General features: G+C 36.2%; 1 protein-coding gene across 1 annotated transcript in view; it reads left to right on the forward strand.

Annotated features, from left to right (window-relative positions):
- Positions 1 to 21,470, forward strand: part of RIMS1 (regulating synaptic membrane exocytosis 1) — a 153,627-nt gene that overhangs the window by 58,840 nt on the left and 73,317 nt on the right. The window contains exons 15-18 of the mRNA XM_034060466.1: positions 1,269 to 1,358; positions 8,431 to 8,514; positions 14,686 to 14,757; positions 20,087 to 20,199. Coding sequence (XP_033916357.1) covers positions 1,269 to 1,358; positions 8,431 to 8,514; positions 14,686 to 14,757; positions 20,087 to 20,199 — 359 coding nt within the window. The remainder of the gene's footprint in view (positions 1 to 1,268; positions 1,359 to 8,430; positions 8,515 to 14,685; positions 14,758 to 20,086; positions 20,200 to 21,470) is intronic.

Genomic DNA, 21,470 nt, shown 5'->3' on the forward strand with positions numbered 1-21,470 from the left:
TTAGGTCACTTTCATTGCAAGGAAGAGATCTGAGTTGTACTAGTATTGTCGTGACTTCAGAGGCTATATTAACAAAAGAGTAAATACAAAAATTTGTCCCCCAGATAGCTGTCACAGTAGTGAAGAAAAACATATGTTTGGAATATACTCATACATTAAATGTAGTAGAACATTATGCATTTATTTTATGTTCCGGTCAGTCTTGGATTACCATTACCTGTCTTTTTATTTCTGGCATGTTTTTGTGTTGTTCTGTTTTCGTTTTCTACCGCATTCAAGAAGTTATGCTAGGCACTATAAAACATTGCCACCCAAGATGCCTTTACTAGAAAATGGTACTCATTGGAACCTATACAGGTAAGAAGTGTTTAGAGCCCCTTTTCAGTAGTTAGTTCCTTAAAAAGAAAAATTTTTTAAAAAATAAAGTTTTGCATTGTTAAACAGAAAAATAGAAATATTTCCTACATCTCTATAGCTGGGTAAGGGTTATAATTCTAATATCCTCATATAACTGTTTAAACTAACCCCTCTGTTACAAACAAAACCCAATCCAAACCACTTTGTATTAGGTAGTCTTCACTGTTAAAATTATATGTTGTATGTTTTTGTTACATTATTTTGTTTATGTATAAGATTTTATTTACATGTCAAATTTATTTTCATTTTGTTCAAATAACTTTAATTTACAAAGCTCAACTCTTCCTGCATGTGCTAAGACCAAATCCGTGATTAGACAGGATATTTCACTCCTTCGTGATTGCCTTAATTCACGAATACTGAAATTTGGAGATGATCTGCTGGTTAGGTAAGAAACTGAGGATTGATGCCCCCTCCTGTTTGGTATCTAACATAAATATGCAGAATAAACAAGCTTCACTGAAAAACAATTTTGCATAATATATAGTCTATCACATCCTTTTGTGTTGGCTTAATGTTTACTGCTGTTAATCAGGATTTAAATTTATTGTTTGATAATTCTCATTCTACTTTCTTACAAGTGGATGTTGTTCTGTCTCATTCAGTTTTAAACATTTCAACATTCTTGGCAAAAGATTTCTAGCAGTCTTTTGTTTGCTTTTATTTTCTAAACAAAACTTGGCACTGTCATCTAGTCAGCTCTTTTTTATGTTTTCCTTAATTAAATCATTATGATTCTACATTTTCTGTAAAGGTAGCATTATTTTATGAGTTAATATCTAACATTGTATTCCTTTCTTTGTTTTCTTTTTCTTTCTCTTCTACCATTGGATGCAATGCACTGGCACTAGTGAACTACAGCCCTCCCTTGACAGGGCTAGGAGTGCTAGTACCAACTGCTTGAGACCAGATACTAGTTTGCATTCACCAGAACGAGAAAGGTATAAAATAAAACCTTATGAATTTATTGTCATCTGTGCTGGTGATTTTTATCAGTTTTGTTTTCCTTCATATCAGTACTCCACATTCTTGTACGTTCATGTCTGTTTTGGTATTTGCGGGCATTTTTGCTCCTATATTCATGTATGTCATGTAAGCTGTGTGTTGGAGTTTATAAATGCTTCTGGCTTCTTTCCTTGTTTTAGTTCAAGCTGATGTCACTGTTTACAAAAGTCCTCAGTATGCTGATAATAGCATTGCAATGTTAAGTATTTTGCCAAAGTACCACTTGGTTGTTGATCATCATCATTTGCTAAAAAGTATTATGTTTGGTTCTTGCCTGTTCTGTGGAATGCTAAGAAGGCGGTGACATAATTCATAAATTATGACAAAATTCTCATCTTTCAAACCAAAACTGTAGTTTGCATAGTCATGTATTCTCTACAAAACAGCCAAACTTCATTGCTTTCTCAATCTAATCTGCTGCATCTGCTTTTGCAGTTACAAGGCATATCACTTCATTTTTTTTCACTCTGTGACATTATGTTAAGGCTCACCTAAGTCATGAGAAGATAGGTTTGCAATTTAAATGAAGTGTTGTTGTGTTGCACATATCATACAGGCATTTTATGTTTGCTCTCTGAATTTTTAATATCACAATATGTTGATTCAAATACACCAAATACTACTGGTGTATTTGGTGTATTTTGATTGTTCCACAATGGATTTTTTCATCACCACCTGATGAGCTTTTGGCTTAGAGCTACACCAGTTTAGAGTGAAATTTTTAGCTTCACTAAAGGCAGTTATAGGCTTCTACTGAGTGGAAATATGGTGGAATTACAATATCATCTAGTGTGAGGTGTCCCTGCCCATGGCAGGGGGGTTGGAACTAGATGATCTTGAGGTCCTTTCCAATCCTAACTATTCTATGATTCTATGATTCTATGATCTATGAAATACATAATTAACTACAACAACAAAGTTGCTTTGTCAGTCAAGACAGTGTTGAAACAGTTGCATCATTTTCATTATGAGAGGACCAATGAAGAAAGGCAATCAGACCATATTTTACCCTTTGAGATGATGATTTTTCTAAGATTTTCCTGAAATTTTCCTTTTTCCCTTTCCCTCCTCCCCACTTCCCCCTGATCTTTGATTGGAACTTTACTTTGCTCAAATTGTGTTCTTGTTGCAGAGGAGTGACTAATCTTCTGCTAAGAGATCTCAGATGGATCAATGCTTTTAAAAACTGAGTAAAGATAACACAGATAATACATATTAAAAAAATGGTTGGTCACACTGGCTGGATGGTCACACTCAAAGAGTTGTGCTCAACGGTTCAATGTCCGGCTGGAGACCAGTAACGAGTGGTGTCCCTCAGGGATCGGTGTTGGGACCGGTCTTGTTTAATATCTTTGTTGCTGACATGGACAGTGGGATTGAGTGTGCCCTCAGCAAGTTTGCTGATGACACCAAGCTGTGTGGTTCTGTTGATACGCTGGAGGGAAGGAATGCCATCCAGAGGGACCTTGACACACTTGTGAGGTGGGGTGATGCCAGCCTCATGAAGTTTAACCATGCCAAGTGCAAGGTCCTACACCTGGGTCGGAGCAATCCCAGGCACAGCTACAAGTTAGGCAAAAAGGAAATTCATGGTAGTCCTGTGGAGAAGGACTTGGGGGTGTTGGTCAATGGGAAAATGAACATGAGCCGCTTTAGTGTGCACTTACAGCCCCGAAAGCCAACCGAATCCTGGGCTGCATCAAGAGGAGCGTGACCAGCAGGTGGAAGGAGGTGATCCTGCCCCTCTACTCTGCTCTTGTGAGACCTCACCTGGAGTATTGTGTGCAGTTCTGGTGTCCTCAACATAGAAAGCACACAGGACTGTTAGAACAAGTCCAGAGGAGGGCCACAAGGATGATCAGGGGACTGGAGCACCTCCACATGAAAACAGGCTGAGAAAGTTGGGGCTGTTCAGCCTGGAGAAGAGAAGGCTGCATGGAGACCTCATAGCAGCCTTCCAGTATCTGAAGGGGGCCTACAGGGATGCTGGGGAGGGACTATTCATTAAGGACTGTAGTGATAGGACAAGGGGTAATGGGTTGAAACTTAAAAGAGGGGAAGTTTAGACTGGATCTAAGGAAGAAATTCTTTACTGTTAGGGTGGTGAGGTACTGGAATGGGTTGCCCAGGGAGGTTGTGAATGCTCCATCCCTGTCAGTGCTCAAGACCAGGTTGGATGAAGTCTTGGGTGATATGGTTTAGTGTGCGGTGTCCCTGCCCATGGCAGGGGGGTTGGAACTAGATGATCTTAAGGTCTTTTCCAACCCTAACTATTCTATGATTCTATGATTAAAAAGAAAAAAAAAAGAAGAAATATGAAAGTAGCATCATATTAATTATAGTATCACAGAATCGTAGAACAGTTTGGTTTAAAAGGGACCTTAAAGATCATCCAGTTCCAACCCCCCCCCCGCCACAGGCAGGGATACCTTCCACTAGACTACGTTGCTCCAAGCCCAGTGAAACCTGAACTTGACCATTTCCAGGGATGTGGCATAATAACTAAGTGTGCAGATATATACAGCTGTGTTCATCTATAAGCAGTTATTTAATATAATAATGTAGGGGCATGAACAGTATGTTTTGTACTTTTATTTCAAGATGCCACCCACCAAATTAAATATTCAATGAAGCAGTAACCAGCAATTGTAAAAAGTCTAGTTAAAATATGATACACAAAACCACACCTGTCACAGGTGTTACCTAGTTTATTATGTCTTTACGATTTATGTCCAGCAAACTCTGTCCAATAATTACTACACAGAATCTGCAGCATTTTTCATGAGCACCTTATAAAGAAAATGTTTAGGCTGTGTATATGGCCTCTGCTGCTACTAAAGGTGGTTTTAACAATAGCCTGTGGGCTTGATCCATAAAAATTTTCCATCACTATGAAACTTTGACTTCTTTACATTTAAAAGCCCTAAATGGGTCATTTTCTCTTGGGATCCTTCATGGGGATGCAGAAAAGCTCTTTTTGGGAAATTAGTGTTAAAATTTTCCACGATGGTTTTGTTGAAAGCAGTAAGATCTGCTTAGTTCTGACAGAGAATTTAGGGCATATATATCTTTGTTGTTTCTGGTATAGATTTTGTTTTTCCAATACAGTCCAATTTTTGAAGGAAGATGTTATATTTAATATATAAAACCCAGCAAGTTAATATTTTTGTTTCAGATAAGCTAATTCTAGAAGATTTAATTATTCTCTGTTGAGCATATCTGCTTACATTTTAACATGAGGTTAGTGAACAGTTTCCTGTATTGATAGAGGAATCTTAGTCTGAAGAGAGCAGAATTAAGTTAAAGGTATGTAGAAAGCACTTTGCTTCTGTACTGGACAAAATGAGAATAGGGGACTTAAGCTGAAGTAAGATAGGTTCATCTTAAGTGGTAGGAAAGCTTTTTTTGAAAGTGAGTGTAATGGAACACTGTAGTATAAAATAAAAAAAAAAGGTTGTCTTGTCTACATTACTGGAAAGTATGAAGATATTAAGTAAACATCCATCAGGTGTAGAGTTGGTCCTGCTTTTAGCAGAATAATATGGTATGGTTTATCACCAATGGAAAATTATTTCTACTTATTCCCCCCCCCCCCCCCCCCAATGTTTTTTTTCAGAGAGCATGAATTAGATTGTATTTGAGATCAAAAGTTAAAATGATCCACTTGAGGGGTTTTTTGGTTGTTTTTTTAAACAAAATAGCATGGCCATGTGTAACTGATGGGCAGTAGACCCTTATTTCTCTGTGTCAGTGATTTGTTGGAAATGGTTTCGATCCTTAAACTCTATACAACATCAATCATGTCATTTAGAATGGTCAGAGTGGTTATTGGTTTTTAAGATGCTGCTTTGACAGTAAAGTCATGTTGGCCTACATACATCAGCAAAAACATTACTTTTGGTGGTATATATGAATGTGGCATATAGAATCATAGAATAGCTAGGGTTGGAAAGGACCTTAAGATCATCTAGTTCCAACCCTCCTGCCATAGGCAGGGACACCTCACACTAAAACATGTCACCCAAGGCTTCATCCAACCTGGCCTTGAACACTGCCAGGGATGGAGCATTCACAACCTCCCTGGGTAACCCATTCCAGTACCTCACCACCCTAACAGTAAAGAATTTCTTCCTTAGATCCAGTCTAAACTTCCCCTCTTTAAGTTCCAACCCGTTACCCCTTGTCCTATCTCTACAGTCCCTAATGAATAGTCCCTCCCCAGCATCCCTGTAGGCCCCCTTCAGATACTGGAAGGCTGCTGTGAGGTCTCCATGCAGCCTTCTCTTCTCCAGGCTGAACAGCCCCAACTTTCTCAGCCTGTTTTCATGCGGGAGGTGCTCCAGTCCCCTGATCATCCTCGTGGCCCTCCTCTGGACTTGTTCCAACAGTTCCATGTCCTTTTTATGTTGAGGACACCAGAACTGCACACAATACTCCAAGTGAGGTCTCACGAGAGCAGAGTAGAGGGGCAGGATCACCTCCTTTGACCTGCTAGTTGCACTCAAACAAATATAAAACAATAATAACAAAAGAGATTCTTCTGCTGTAAGCTTCATCATTTGAGCAAGAAAAGTTCTATATAACTTGACTGGCAAACTGACCTTGCCCTTGCACAGGCCTGCTACAGATTTTTTTGGTAAATGGAATAGTTTGGTACAGAACTTAACCCTTCACATATTCCTCTGTGGCACAGTATACACTAGGATACTCAGAAACATCCAGCCCCTACTGATACATCTGTACATTTGCACCATGCCTGCCTCATCCTTCCCACACCCATTTATTCCAAACTGTTGTTTTCAAAATGTCTGTGGTGTTGAAGGTCCTGTGGTGATCTGCAAGTCATAAATGTCCTCTAATGCCATTGAAAATGTTTTTGCAGCTACTACTTCCTTTTGTATGATTTTTTTTTGTTGTCCTTTTCAGTCTGTTGGCTTTTTTTTCCCCTTGTAAATTGGGTTCCATTTCATTAAGAGAGAAATTGGTTTGCAATACCCAGCCTTCAGTCAGGAAAGCAAGAAGGCATGAGATTCAAGTGCAATATCTGAACAGATTCAGTAGTAGTTTCTCAGCATAACAGCATCTTCCCCAGACTGAATTAAGATTGCAACTAGTGATAGTTACTTAATAATATGCTATGTGGCTTTTCCTTCTAAGTTTCTTATATTGCAACAATTATTGTGTGTATTATAAGTTAGCACGAGCAGTTGTATAGGTTGGTACTGCTTGTATGCTTTGGTCCTGAGAAGTAGGTTAATGGAGATCTGAGCAAATAAAACTGAGAAGCACAGCCTAGGGACTAGTACATGTGCAACAGGTTCAGCATATCTGACATATACAGCCCTGTGGCTGTGTTTGGTCTGCTGTGCTTCACTGCACTGGGCAGCAAAACATTTCGAAGATGTTCAGGATATTCGCTATCAGCTGGTCATTACCACCTAAACAAGGTACAAAGATGAACAGTTACCTGCTACCTACTCATAACTAGGTAACAGAGATGTTGGAGCCGTCATTTGATCCAGTTAAGACCTATCCTGATTTCAGGTTGATTTTCCTAAGTTTTTTTAGTAAGTCTGAAGTATGAGGTGTTTCTACTGCATGCCTTAAACAGTTGCATTGAATATCACTATTTACATTTAAAATAATGTACAGTATAAAATAACTGTTTGCATTAGTATGCAACATGTTTCCAGTTCTTTCAACCAAGGAATAGGTTATTGCATGTTTGTCTGCGTTGCACTATGGCTCATGGTCATTCAACATTCAGTGGAAGAGAGCATGTTCTTGAAGTTCATACTGCATGACCTACTTAATTCTGTCAAATGCTGTTCAATATTTCTAGGGGACATCAGCATATTAAGGGCTTTGACTGAGTGCACTGATGCATTAACATTTTCTTTATCTCTTGCTTTGGAGAGAAGAAAAAACAAAACTACTAACAACTTATTTGCTCTTGAAACTTTTGAAAGATCTGCCTTACTGCTCAAGTGGTGCTAACCTTGAAACCATTGTTATTTGCATGTTCCATAAATCAAACCCTTTTCCTTATTACATGGACTGGAAGAATGCCTCAGAAAGTGAAATACTGGGTAGTCATGCAAATTTTATGTAAACATTTTGCTGTTTGTAAATTAATCGGTATATTTTGATTTTGTAAGTTGTTGTATGTACACTTGTACTATTACAACTACATAACACCCCAACAAGATAAGCAACACCATCTATAGGTATAGCATATATCATTCTAAATTAAATGAACTTTTTCAATAAAAAGAAATCATGTAAGACACCAATTTTCTTCCACAGTTCAGGTCCTTTTTATTTAATTATAATAATCTGCTGGCATGTACTGCAGTGATACAGAGAAGTGAACAGAAGAGGAAGCTCATTACATACACTTTCAATATGTACTTTTAAACTAAAAAAAATACCTCAGTACTTCTCCACAAATGTGTGCAGTCTGGTTGTACCTGATTAATTTACCTGTACTCTCATTGCATTCCAGAAAAGAGTCACTTTGTGCCTTAGAATTTTTCTCATAGTTCATAGACCTACATGTTTACTGAGAATGCATTTTTCAGTGCAGAGAGATAGGAGACCCAGGCTTCATAAAATACCAGCCAGTAGTTGACAGAGAATGACTAGCATATGGTCTTTGAAAAGCTCTTCTGGTTTGGAATTATGGTTTTCTGTTTGAATGGCAGGCTTTTACATAGTCTAGCATTTGAGAACATTTGAAAACTTAATGGCACACTCTATAAAAAGTTTTTATCAGTCTAAATTCTGCACCTATGGGCATTCATTCTCTGTTTCAGTTGTAATGTTTCTGCAGTAAGCAGCTGTAAGAATCCCCTATACTTGGGGATTAAAAAACTGCTAGAAAAAATAATTAAATAACACACTTTCATCACTTTTTGGGGTATTTTTCCAGTCCCAAATCCCATTTATTTAATTTTATCACAAACTAAATATCCTATTTTTTTCCTGTTTTATTGAACGGGCAAACAGGGGTAGATGGTCCCCCTCCCTAGAGAGGAGACGACCTACTAGTCCCAGGATTCATATCCAGCATGCATCTCCGGAGGATGACAGGTACCAGTCAGCTCCTCCCAGTTGAAAAGTGGTTTACTGCATCTTGCACTCGCAGAAGAGTATACTGAAATTTAAAAATATGCATATATGTAGAGAGAGGCTTGCAACCTCCAGAAGCCCAAAATAAAACAGCAGCTTAGATATCATCTCTGCATTTTGTTAAACTGTTATAAAGCACCTGGAAATTACTGTCTTTCCAAGTTTTCTGTTTGCCTGAATGGTCACAAGCCATGAAATAAGATGTCTAATACAAGAGAACGTCATCTGTGTTAATGTTCTTTAGTCTGCTTCTGTTAATGTTGGTGGTGGTCTCACTGTGGTGCTTTATAATACGTTCAATATTTGTTGTAGAGCCTATTCTTGTCTAGGTGTTTAATTTGATTTTTATTGGTTTATTTTCCTTTTTTTAATAAACTGTTCCTATGGGGGAAAGCACCCACAAACTGTTATGTTGGAAGTCTTGGTAACACTTGCTAGTTAATGTATGTAAAAATTGGCACTGTTTGTAAATTCTGTCTAAATCAGGGTGGTCTCCATGGGCAGGTTTTCCTAACAAGGTAGGTTTTGATTAAAAATACCAGGGCTTTAAATCAGTTTTCATGCTGAATACCATCAGAGAGTATTAGAAGGACCTTTGTTTTTTTTCTTGTAATGAAGATTCTGCTCAAATCAGTTTTAGTATTTCATTGCTTTGGCAGTACTAATTTTGGGGGTTGTTTTTTTTTTGTTTTTGTTTTTTTTTTGTTTGTTTGTTTTTGTTTTCCAGATCCATGTTTTTTCTTAAGTAGACATAATTTGTATTGAAATGCAATTCAAAATTTTCCCTTCAAATTCTTTGTGTTACAGTAGATGACAGCATACAGATGGCTCATGTAAATAATCCATACATGTGTAAACTCTTAGGAAGTTGCACTTAAAACTGAAAGACTGGTACAGGGATAAAACTCAGCCACTATAGTACTAGTGCTTACCTTCTGCTAATGTCTATCCACAGTACTTATATTTGTACTGTAATTTGTCTTGTTTTTATTATATTTGTATTTATATTTGCTTGATACTGGATATATTCCACTAATGCAATGTGGGAAGCATGCAGTTGTGTTTAGATAGCATTTCTTATTTTTATCTGAGTAAGACAGCGTTATAAATTATAAAATTTAATTTGTGAAACATTATTTCAATATTGTCACCACTTACAGATCCTGCATATCTGGAAATTTTGCCAGCACATCCCTTTTGAGGGACAGCTAGTAATAGTTTAAAAATTTATTTTGTGTCTTTTAAGAATTTTTAAGTAATTTCACTTCCCAGTTTTTTATGTTGATAGAAAGACTGACTTCAGTGGATCAGACCTGATAAAATCTTGTCATTGCAGTGATTAGTATTAAATCATAATAATATCATGTATCAGTGAAATAAGATTTTCACCTAAACAATGCCACTCAATGCAGAATTGTAAGCTTTTTAATTTCACCTGAAGTTTTGTGGAGAAAGACTGAAATTTTCTAATACCTGTTAGCAAATGTATTGCAGTAAAGAATCTGTAAGATATAGAAACTGTTGTGGGAAAAAGACTGAGAAAAAGAGGCCTTATTTTCTTAGTGAAATCAGTGCCTTGTTGTACTTGAAGGTCTTGCAGGTAATTTGGCCACCAAATCCCAGTGATACAGTCAGTGATGAACCTAGAATGATTTTAGGCTAACCTCAATCCTGGTTATGGGTTGTAGCCTTCTAGTTCCAGGAAATTTCTCCCAGATTAAGAGAAGCTTGAAGGATGCTGGGTTTTTTACATTGTATGTCCAATACAAAATAGTAGCCCACCTTGTCTGTAGAGGAAATCAAAGGTGCTTTATCTTTTTTTTTCTACTTTTTGACTTTACATTCATTCTGATTATTTCCTATAGCTTTGGCAGTTGGCTAACACCACTCAGTTCTATAATTTACATTTTTTAAATGATATGCTTGTGTCAATTTGACAACTGATGCAATAGGTGATGGAATGGGTGTCTAATGGATCAGCAGTGGTAACTGACTAATGCTTTCACTGCTTTTAAATAGTATATTCACAGATAAATTGACTTTGACATATGCCATCTTACTCTTCATATGAGTATATTCCAGATTTATCTTACAAATTGGCCCAAATTAGATACAGGGTGCAATCACAAAAATCTGTTTCCAAATACATTTCTTAAATATATGACATGCATTTTTTTAAATCTTGATAGTTTAAATTCAGGTTTTGCAACATTGCACATGTTTATAATAAGTAATAAACACAAATTTGAGTATAGGTCTTGGCAAGCTTGTTGTTATTCTGGAATCTGTTCATTTGCCGTATCAGAAAATTGACTCCTTGGTGTACCATGAGAAGATGAAGACATGGGATATATATTATTTCGGTGTTAAGAATTAACAAGTATTTGGTTATTATCATGTGTTTCTTTAAGACATTTTAAAAAATAGGTTTTTATTTGAATTTTATAACTTAATTGCTGGGAGGTTGGTGATTGGTTTGTTTTCTATATTAAAAAATACAGTTTTGCTCTGTCCAAAGCAAAAGACTTTCTGGTAATGAGAAAACTGTGAAATTGTGATTTATAAATGATAAAAAAAAGGAGAATGAAAACTGAACATTTAATGGTAGGTGGAAATTTTACTTAGACTGTTCCTTTGGAGAAGTTTGCATTCAATTTCAGCATATAACCAAGACTAGATGGAATAAGCCTTTAAAAAAATGATTTTCATATAGTTTCAGTTATGGGAAGTGGCCTTTGGCTATTCTTTGCATGCATCTATAAGGATGCATGTCCAAGAGCCATACTGAAGCCAGCTGTAGAACAAACACCCTTCTGGTACATTCATGGAGAGAACTCAAGGTTTGCTCTGCACTGCCAGCATCAGACTGATTTGGCCTGGATGATCCTCTCCATCTTTCCAGCAACACTCTGGAACCACCAAGAGGAGCAACTAAACCTTCAGAGTACTTGTGACCTTCAGCTCACATGCCATGTAGATCCAGCCTTTCTGAAATCTTCAGGAAAACTTAGGGAGTATCAAACATTATATTCCTGATAGCTTTAAGGCTACCTAAATGAGCAAACCTACTGCAAAATACTGAGCTGAGTCAATTATTCTAATTTGCTTTTGAATTTTTCATAATGCTTACTGGTGTAGACCGGCTGGCAATAGAATATGATGTCTTCATCAAAATATATGAAATTAAGAAGTTGTATTTTCAGGAGAATTTCACAAAATAGTGACAAAATATGCATTTTTCAAATTCCCAAGGGAAGATGTTCTGTATAGGTTTATATATTAATCTGATTAATAATATTCTAGATTAATTCGCCAGAAGGATAATGGCAACTATAAAGCCACAGTGCTGCCATTCAGCATGTAGAGTGTAAAGGTTTTCTAAAATATTGTTGTGGCTTTCATTCTGTATTTTATTGCATCTTAGGTTGTTGATATTATGTCTAAAAAAATTAATATTTTATTAAAGTGTATGGGTTAATTCAGCAGAATGGGAAATGACAAATATAGCTTTTTTCAGCAGATAGTGCTTTAATGCTTTTGGTTTATATATTTGACTGCATGTCTCCATCTTCACTGCATGTGACCATCTCTCTGTTTCTGCTCATTCTATCCAAATACACATCCATGTTTCCAAATTTTGTGAAGAACAAGGACGTTGGAGTCTTGCATTCCAAAACAGGACAGTGTAGACCACCTAAGTGCTAAACCTGGAGCAGCACAGAGGTATCCTTATTTACTCAAATCATAGTTTCAAGTAAATGAGGTATTGGTTATAGTATATTCTTCATATGCTCTGCATACTTTCCCACATTTCGGTTTTTTTTCTCTTTTTATGTATAAGCACATATATGCATGTATTGTTCATAGGTAATATTTAATCCCCTACAAAGTACATTTAAGAGATAAATTTGAGTATGACATGAGTGATCTAATCCCTAGTGCACTCTTCATGCATTGTATATGGGCATGAAAAGATGCCTACCTGTAAATAGGTACATGCCAATGCCCACTGTGTGCTCAAGCTAAGCTAGGACTGTGATTGCTTTTAGCAGCCTGTTGAGCTATACTGAATTGTGTACAGTGTCCTCCCATGAAGAGGAAGAAAATAGAAAGGAAATTGTGATTATAAACATATTTCTAATGTGTGCTACTCACAAGGACAGCACAGAGAGCAGAGAAATAAGTATATTCTCACTAGTGCTTTGTCACTTTTCATAGTAAAGCATTTCCTACTGTCACCTTTTCCATCCTACACAGAATCATGAAATGGTTTGGGTTGGAAGGAACCTCAAAGATAATTTAGTTCCAACCACTGCCATGGGGAGTTGCTACTTGACCAGAGTGCTCAAAGCTCCATCCAACCTGGCCTTGGGTGACTACTACAAAGAGTAGCTATTATGTGTTCTTATTCCCTATTGCACATATCATAGACTAAGCAAGTGACATAAGAAGTAAGATGAAAATAGGCCCTATAACCGACCAAACAGAAAATTAAGAGGGTGACATCATTTGAGTGATAATGCTGCTGTATTCAGTGGATCTAACCATAACCTCAAATACTTTGTTAGCCTTAGGTTTTCAGTAAAGCTGCAGCATTTCTTACGTGTTTCCCTGTGGATAAAGAAAAAAAAAAAAGTGATGAGCATCTACAAAAAAATAGTTTGGGGACAAAGAGGATTTTCATTTTTCATCTGAGATAACATTTTTTTTTTTGGGGGGTGGGGATAAGAAAAATAATTTTAAAACCCAGAAGGCATCAGGTGATGACCTCTGCTCATGGAAAAGCATTTTATATTTTGCTGCAGTATTGTCTTTGTTGTGGCGCATACTGTATCACAACATAATGCTTATCAAATACTGCAGTGTGTACAAATCATGAAAATCCACTGTAATTACATTCTTTGGATATAATTTGATGTTGCAGCTTCCTTCCAGTTCAGACACTGGATTACTCTTTATAAACACAAAGTTTTAAAAGGGTTTTTTTGTTTGTTTTTTAATATTATTCGTATTTACTTGTTTTCCCAAAGTAATTATTTTTAGCTGAATATGTGGCATTGATTATGTCATGGCAAGTTCCTATACGTGTTTCTTGCACCAGTGTAAGATGCAAGTAAGGGTTTCTCAACATTTCTGATCTATCAATGAATAATAGTAACTCCCTGTTTTTGAACACTCTTGAAATACTTGATGCACTTTTTATTCCAAGAAAATAATACATATTTACTTTTATCACAGTTTTAAAATAGTAAATCTTAATTTGTAACTGCTCACATTAATATGGATAGTAAAGACAATTTTGGAAAGCACAAGGCTTGCAGAGCATTTTATACTGTATTTATAGTCCTCGGTCATAATGGTGAAATATGCTTTGTTCTTACATTTATTAAATCCTATTACTGTTCATCGTTCTTATTTGCTATCAATGTAAATGCTTAGATTTTCAGGAATAACTAGTGCCTCACTATCCTAATGTTAAATTAATTCTATAAAAGATACATGTGGGAAAAGAATGAAGGAACGAAATAAACTTCTAACTTACACTGACTAGAATAAACAGTTTGTTTAAACTGTTTCTAAAAGAACTTTAACAAGTTTTAATACAATGAGATTTTTGGAAAGCTGGGTTTTTATTAAACAGTGACATATTATTTAAATCTGGTATGATGCAGTATTTGTTTTGGTTTTGAAATTGAGATTTAAAAGCAATGTTTACATTTTATGTTTAAATAGTATATTTTCTGGTCCGTCCTTCAACAATTTTTTTCCTGCTGTCTTCTCTACATTCGTTTTTCATGCGGTTAAGAGATGACTAAAAGGCCTATGAGAGGTATTGTTTCTAATCAAATACAGACTGGGAAGTGGCAACAAACTGCAGGTTCAGCCAGGATTAATGTTATCTCCTCTGTTTTGTTACCTCATAAGTTTCACACTATCAGCCTCAGTCAAACCTAATTAGTTCAATGTTTCTTCAACCTCCACTTCAACAGCCTGTTCATGACAATAGTTGTCATTTTTTCATCTATCAACCGTTTCTGTTATTAACTTTAATAATACATTAATGAATAATCTTCATATTTCTGTATTCTTTTTCTTCTTTGTTTATTTCTTTTCTGACATGTCATTTCACAGGCAGTCCAGAAAAGTGGAAAGATATAGCAGCCAAAAACAAACTAGGAAAGGCTCCGCAACTGAAACAGAAAGGTAGGATTGCTGATCTATGAGTAAACATCTGTTATAATCAATCTGATTCCAGTTTTTGGAATATGCCTCCAATATGACTTTTAAAGTAGAATGTCTGTTGCAAAAGCTACATTGTTGTAATTTACAGTATTACTTCCTTTGCATCTATATTATTATCACTGCTTGCTGTGTTGCATACATACAGAATTTTTTCTGGCCTTCTCCGTCATTGCAGATGAACTCAGTGTTAAAAACTAGCAATTAATCTGTTTTATGAGCCAAAATCTGAGACCCATTGCCACTACCTTGATCTCTGTAAGATGAAGTTTGAAAATTTACAGTGTATTTCATTAGTATGGAACTAAACATTTTCTGTTCTTTACCTCTGAGCTTTTTTCAAATAGGTCCTACCTATTTTACAATAACTTTGAGTGTAAATAAAAATATATTAACAGATTCAAGGCCAGGCTGGATGAAGCCTTGGTGAGATGGTTTAGTGTGAGGTATCCCTGCCCATGGCAGGGGGGTTGGAACTAGATGATCCTAAGGTCCTTTCCAACCCTAACTATTCTACAGTTCTATGATTATAATTCAAGATGTCTCTGATCAATTTAATTTCACTTCATAATACAAAATTTTAAGTTACACATATAAATGTTTATATAATATAAACACTGGGACTTTAATCTTTGTATTCATCGAATTTTCCCATATTTGTATTATCATTGTAGGTTTTAGCTTTGATGCTACAATAGTATAAGGTTATATATTCAAAATCTTAAGAAAAAGAGAAAAATTAAATATATACATACTAAATCCTAAGTACATCTAGTTAAGTTTTTAAGGTTGAAAGAAAAGCAGTGCAGAGGGGTGAGATCCTACCCTTGTCGAAAACAGATTTCTGCTACCTTGTTTAGCACAGGAGGAATGTACATCACTTTATATTGTGAGGGCTGAAAAACATCCATAAAAAACAGACAGGTTTTTATGTTCAATGAGAATGCGCATTATGTAGCAAAACATCAGAGCTTTTATTTTATTTTACCATGTTCTTAACCCAAAAGCAGTGGTTGCTTTTTTTTTGTGTGTTTTGATGATTCTGTCATCACAATAGCCCAGCTGCTTTTTCAGTTTAGACCAGAGAAATTACCTAAATGATGGCTGAAATCCTTGCTGTGTTTAAACCAGGGAGAGTTTCACCATTGAGATCATTAAAGCCAGTTTTTCTCTGTGTTTTTGTTCTTTTTTTTGTTTGTTTGTTTTTTCTAACTTCTGTAGAGTAAGGGGAGCCCCTGGGACTGTGGGGCAAGGGTCTCACATTTTTTGATAACCATTCAGCAGAGGATCGAGAGCAACAGGACCATAGAGGAAACCTGTGTTGTGCCTTTTGGTTTTACATCTCCATGGCACATGGTGTAGGTTTCTGTTTCCATAAATATTTCACTGCTATTAGATGTGAGGCACATGTCTAAGTAAGTTTGGGTGCTGTAGTTTAGTATTTCATCATAGATGCAGTGCTGTATGAGTGCCAGAAAGTTTTGGTAATAGGATAGGCAATTAATTTTCCTGTCAAATGGCAAATATAACTCCAGACTATTTCTTCATCAAATATCCATTTCTGTCTTAGATTTGGTCTTTATTTTGTCACATGTTATGATACATAGAGTCTTTAACTTTACTTACTTCATTTTACATAGGACCCTGTACAAGGGGTGTGCTGGATTGGCAATGCTCTTTTGTTCTTAGTTTTTCTTTATAGTTCCGTAAGTGACAGCATGTTTTATTTAGGACATGTCACTCAGGCATCAGTGTGAAGAGAAAGAATTTGAGTTTTCTTGTGTGCAGCCAGAGCTGGAACCTCCAGAATTCCCCTGTAGACTCTTCCCAATTGAATTAATTGGTTTGCTACTTGCAGTGTTACCTTCCTCTGTAAGGAGCCAGGAGATGGGATACATGTGTATATGTTTGTTACAGTGTCATTGCAGATCAGGTATCATTTCTCTCCCAAATTCCTCTTATCTCCATACTTCTTATCTCACTTAAGTCTCGTTTCCTCAGTTGTACACTAGCTTTTGTCTCACGTACTTGTTCCTTTTTGTCTCACCCTCCTGATCAGCCATTTGCAGACTTCTTCCTTTCAACAACTGATCTTTCTCCTAGGCCAGCAAGTCCTTAATTCCACTGGAGTTTTTCTCCAGTTGCCTCTAAGTTCTATTTTCATTTGCACACCAAGTAGCATATTTGTCTCAGTATAATCCAGCTAATGTACATCTTAAGCCTGGTTTGCCCTCATTTTAGTCAAGCAGATCCTCTATCATTCTCTCATGGAGAGGGACAGGTCTGTGAAAAGGATATTATTGAAAGAGCAAGAGGTTTCTGAGTCTCAGAAAAAAATGTCCATTTTGTAATGGCAGGAAAAACTCTCTTAGTGCTCTCAGATAAATTCTAAGATATTTAGCCTCTTAGATGAGAAAAATCAGAGCTGAGGACATGACACTGTTAGATTGGAGCGTTCATTCATAGCAAAAGCAAGCGAGCACCTTATGACACATAGCTGGATCCATATTTACCTTATGGATGTTAAGATGTTTAAACATCTGATAAAACACATACTTAAAATAGTTGGCATGGATTACTTTTACAGGCAGCATGGAGAAAGAGGAATTTCAGAGTAGGGGAATTTCGGAAGCAGGGGAATCAGTTTCTGCAATAACGTTACAGTTATCACCAAGGGAAGCCAGGAGTTAAGCTAGGTAAGTGTTAAGGTTTAAGAGAAAGAAGATGGCAAGGGCAGCAGCATCTTGGTTTTGTTGCATTGTGACTGCACTTTCACATAAACTGTTACTGATGAAATGGCTTCAAAACTGAACCTGTTTATTATCCTTGGGAGGTACACACATATTCTCTTATATACTTTTTTTTTTTTAGGATGACTTTTCAGTGTATGGTAGTTGTATCATCTAGACAGTCCCTTGATTACTTTGTATTTCGTAGGAAAGCAGTGCTGGGTGTGTGAAGAGAGACTCCACAAGTCTGCAGAAATTAAAACAAGCAATCAAAACCACAGTGAAATATCATGTGAAATTGAAATTTCTGAAATAACAGGAGTTGTAGTAGTAGCATTTACAAAATACTGCACTGTTAGAATACTTTGTCACTCTTCAGACTTGAAATGTTTCAGGTTATCATATACTTGCAGTGTATACAATTATTAAACTACAAATAATTATGATTAATTATACTAACACAATCATTTTACTGCATATTTTAATTGCATTTTCATTAGAATTAGGACTGTATTTATGTTTTAGGACTTACAGCAGAAAGATACATAAACAGATCCCTTATTTCAAATTCAAGAGAATTACATACGTGCTTGCATATTGTCCTTTTGTTGGACAGTTAATTGAAATCAGTATTTTTCACAAAGATAAAAGGTATGTTTCAGATACAGAACTGCTGTGTGGTAAATATTCATAGCCCACTCTGTGTTAGTGCTTATGTCATATGTGTTGTTAGCATGTGTTTGTTGTGTTTAAGATGCAGCTAGAGTTTTTTGCCAGCTTTCCACTATATGCAATGCAGTTCAACAGTTCCATGATTAGGGTCATGTACCTGCAGTGGTGAGTGTTCTGCAGTTCATAATTTTGAAAATGGATTTGCATTCAGAATTAAAAAGTTTGATCTGAAGTGTCAACCCTGGTCCTGCAGCCAGGATTTGCAATGTTCTTGGATGGAGGGGGGCATGGGAAGGTGTGCCTGGAGCTAACAACTGAACAGTTTCTTTTTGGCCCTAATGTTTTAGGGGTCTGCTACCATGTGTTTCTAGAAGGGGACTTCCAACCCCACGAACAACTGAACATCCAGTCATTAGGGGAAAACATCACACTCGCTCAAGGTCGAGTGAGCAGTCTAGTATCAGACCCTTATGCTCTGTACATCACCTAGTGCCCGGAGGGTCGGCACCACCTTCTCCACTTCTGACAAGGTTGCTATTACATGTACAGCACAGCTTTCATGTTCTGCCTCCCAGGTGTCAGTGTGGTGTTGTACTTTCCTCAGCATACATGGCGCATTCATTCATTCTGACACTGTAGATGATCCTCTCTTCATGGTATTTACACTTCTCCCATATCCTATATGCCACCTATCTTCACCATCCAGATAGTACTTCTTGCTGTTGAACTTACATAGCTATGCAATGTAACAGTAAAAAATTGGCTGTGTTTCGTCCTTCCATTGTTGTGTTTTGTTCTGTATCCATACAAAATATATCAAAGTATTTTTCTTAGAGTGCAGGAAATTACATGCTGTTCACATAACAAGCTCTGATCTTACAGGCTAAGAGAAACTCAGTTCATCACCATAGTGTGAAAGCCAACAGTATTTTGCACTTGCACAAACATGTTACTTAAAATTTCAAATTATCTACTTGTAACCTCAGTGTAGTATATGAACAGTGCTTACCCACCATAGTGAGTGTGATATTTCTGTGACTGGCAAGGACATCTAATTTTACTAATAGTAAGCTTTCTCTCTCAACGATCTGCTTCTTCTCATCTTGGCTTTATTCTCTTAAACTTTTCCCCTAGTTGTTAGAGGTGGCCCTACTTATTTTAAATGCAAACTTACCAGCGTTCCAAAAGCGTTCGATGTGTGGCACTGAGTTTCTGTATCTGTGTATAGGAAAACAAGTAGCCGAGGTTTTCTGCAATACTGCTAACTAGAATTCAGCCAAAGGGCTTTAGGATATTTACTTAAGTATGAATATTAAAAATCTTGTACATTCTTTGCACACATACACACATGCACCCTCACCCCCAATGCCAGGGTCTTTTTCCTCCCTTTGAGTTCATATAAAAACAACAGGTTATCCCATAGGAATAGGTACTTGTTATCCAGATCTTTGTGGCCTTGGGCAATTATTGCATCAGCACAAAAAGAATACAAAAGTTAATAAAAAATGGAGGTGGTAATTTGTATTGCCCTGTTGCAGTGCAGGAGAACATACATGAACTGTGAGTCATAAATGTTTTTTAGAAAACTGCTTTTTCTTCAGTGGATTTTTACCAGTATTTTATTAAAAAAAAAAACAACCAACAACAAAAAAACAACAAACACATCAAAAACAAGGAAAATATTTCTCCTTATTTGAAGGTAATTAGAAAAATAAAATGTGAGGCCTTATAATTTAACTAGGTATCTAGAGCTGAGTATGTGTATTTGGCATACACCAAATGTAGACTTACTCAAACCCATCTTCAATATATGCAACTTAATGTTTGAAATTCCAAATATAAACATTGTCTTAATTGATGTTATTTTACTTTTATCTTAATTTCATTTGCAGAATACATCAACAAGGAAGTTCCACACAGTCTCCTCCTGCAGACACATCCTTCAGCAGTCGCAGGGGAAGGCAGCTACCACAAGTTCCTGTAAGAAGTGGCAGTATAGAGCAAGGTATCAAATAATGAGCTTATAATAACTCAAACTCTTTGCTTTCTTACCTTTCTTTACTTAAAGTCTATTTTCATAACTATGCGTTCAATGCTATAGTCCTACCAATAAAGCAATAGCAGAAAATTGAAACAACTTTGTAGTCTGGGAAATCCAGTAGATCTTGGCCGGTGAATTATTACACATGATTTGATTGCCTTGATTGTCAAGTACCCTTTTTGTTTGTCTGCTTTAAAATTTCTGTTAGAATTGTGGTATTTTCCAACACATGCCTAGTGTGTATTCAGATAAATCAGGCAAAAATTTTGACATTTTGTCAGTTTTGCTCATTTTGTGGTTTATATTAATTGTTATGCATTACTAACATAGATTAATATAAATCTGGTTTTCTTCTGGAGTTCGTAGTTCAGTGAGTAATGAATGAAAATATTCACCACAGGAATTTTGAAAACAGAAGTTATCAGCTCTTTCTTTCTTAAGAGCAAACTGATCCAGCAAAGAGTGCTGCTCTTTTTTGAAAAAGATAATATACACTTAATGGTTGTGAAAGATTTATTGCATACTAATATCAAATAAGTATGAATATTGAGGCTTCCTTTTCTAGCAGCACACTGCTAGAGCATGGTAAAATGAAATGGCACAATGGATAAATATTTACATGTTCAGGTTTACTTCTGTGTTTAAAAAGCCTGTTTTATCATTGACAATAAGCAAAAACTGAGACTGCTGCATACTGCAAGAATCTCCTCTATTTTGAAATTAAAGGAATGCGACTAATGATGAAATACTGCAGTGCTTCTAGAACTGTTGACAGACCATTTTCTTAAACAGATGATGTTGCTGAACATAACCCTTTTATCATGATAGATTATCCATAAAGGTTTTTTGTATGATGGTTTACATTAACATTCAATCAGCTTACATTAATTTTATGTCTTTGAGCTGCGATGGCATACTAAACCTTCAACTAACACACATAAAAATGTATTCTTGTCTTGTACATGTGTTTATTCTGAATGATTAATGTATCAAATGATTAATATACTAATTCAAGTGGGTTGTATTAATTTTACATTCAAGTCCTCTCATTTTGTAGTGAATCTAGGATGGTCTGGATTACAAAAAAAGTACAAATGGCATTTACAGGTTCTGTTTCTGCATAATAGTAAGTTGGGAGCTCTATAGGGAAATAAAATAGGTAATAAATTTCAAATTTAGTTCGTTTCCTCTGCAGTTTCAGAACTTGGTAGAATATAATGATGAATCAGATTTTA

Source organism: Melopsittacus undulatus, chromosome 3 (genome assembly GCF_012275295.1).
Source record: "Melopsittacus undulatus isolate bMelUnd1 chromosome 3, bMelUnd1.mat.Z, whole genome shotgun sequence".
NCBI lineage: Eukaryota > Metazoa > Chordata > Aves > Psittaciformes > Psittaculidae > Melopsittacus > Melopsittacus undulatus.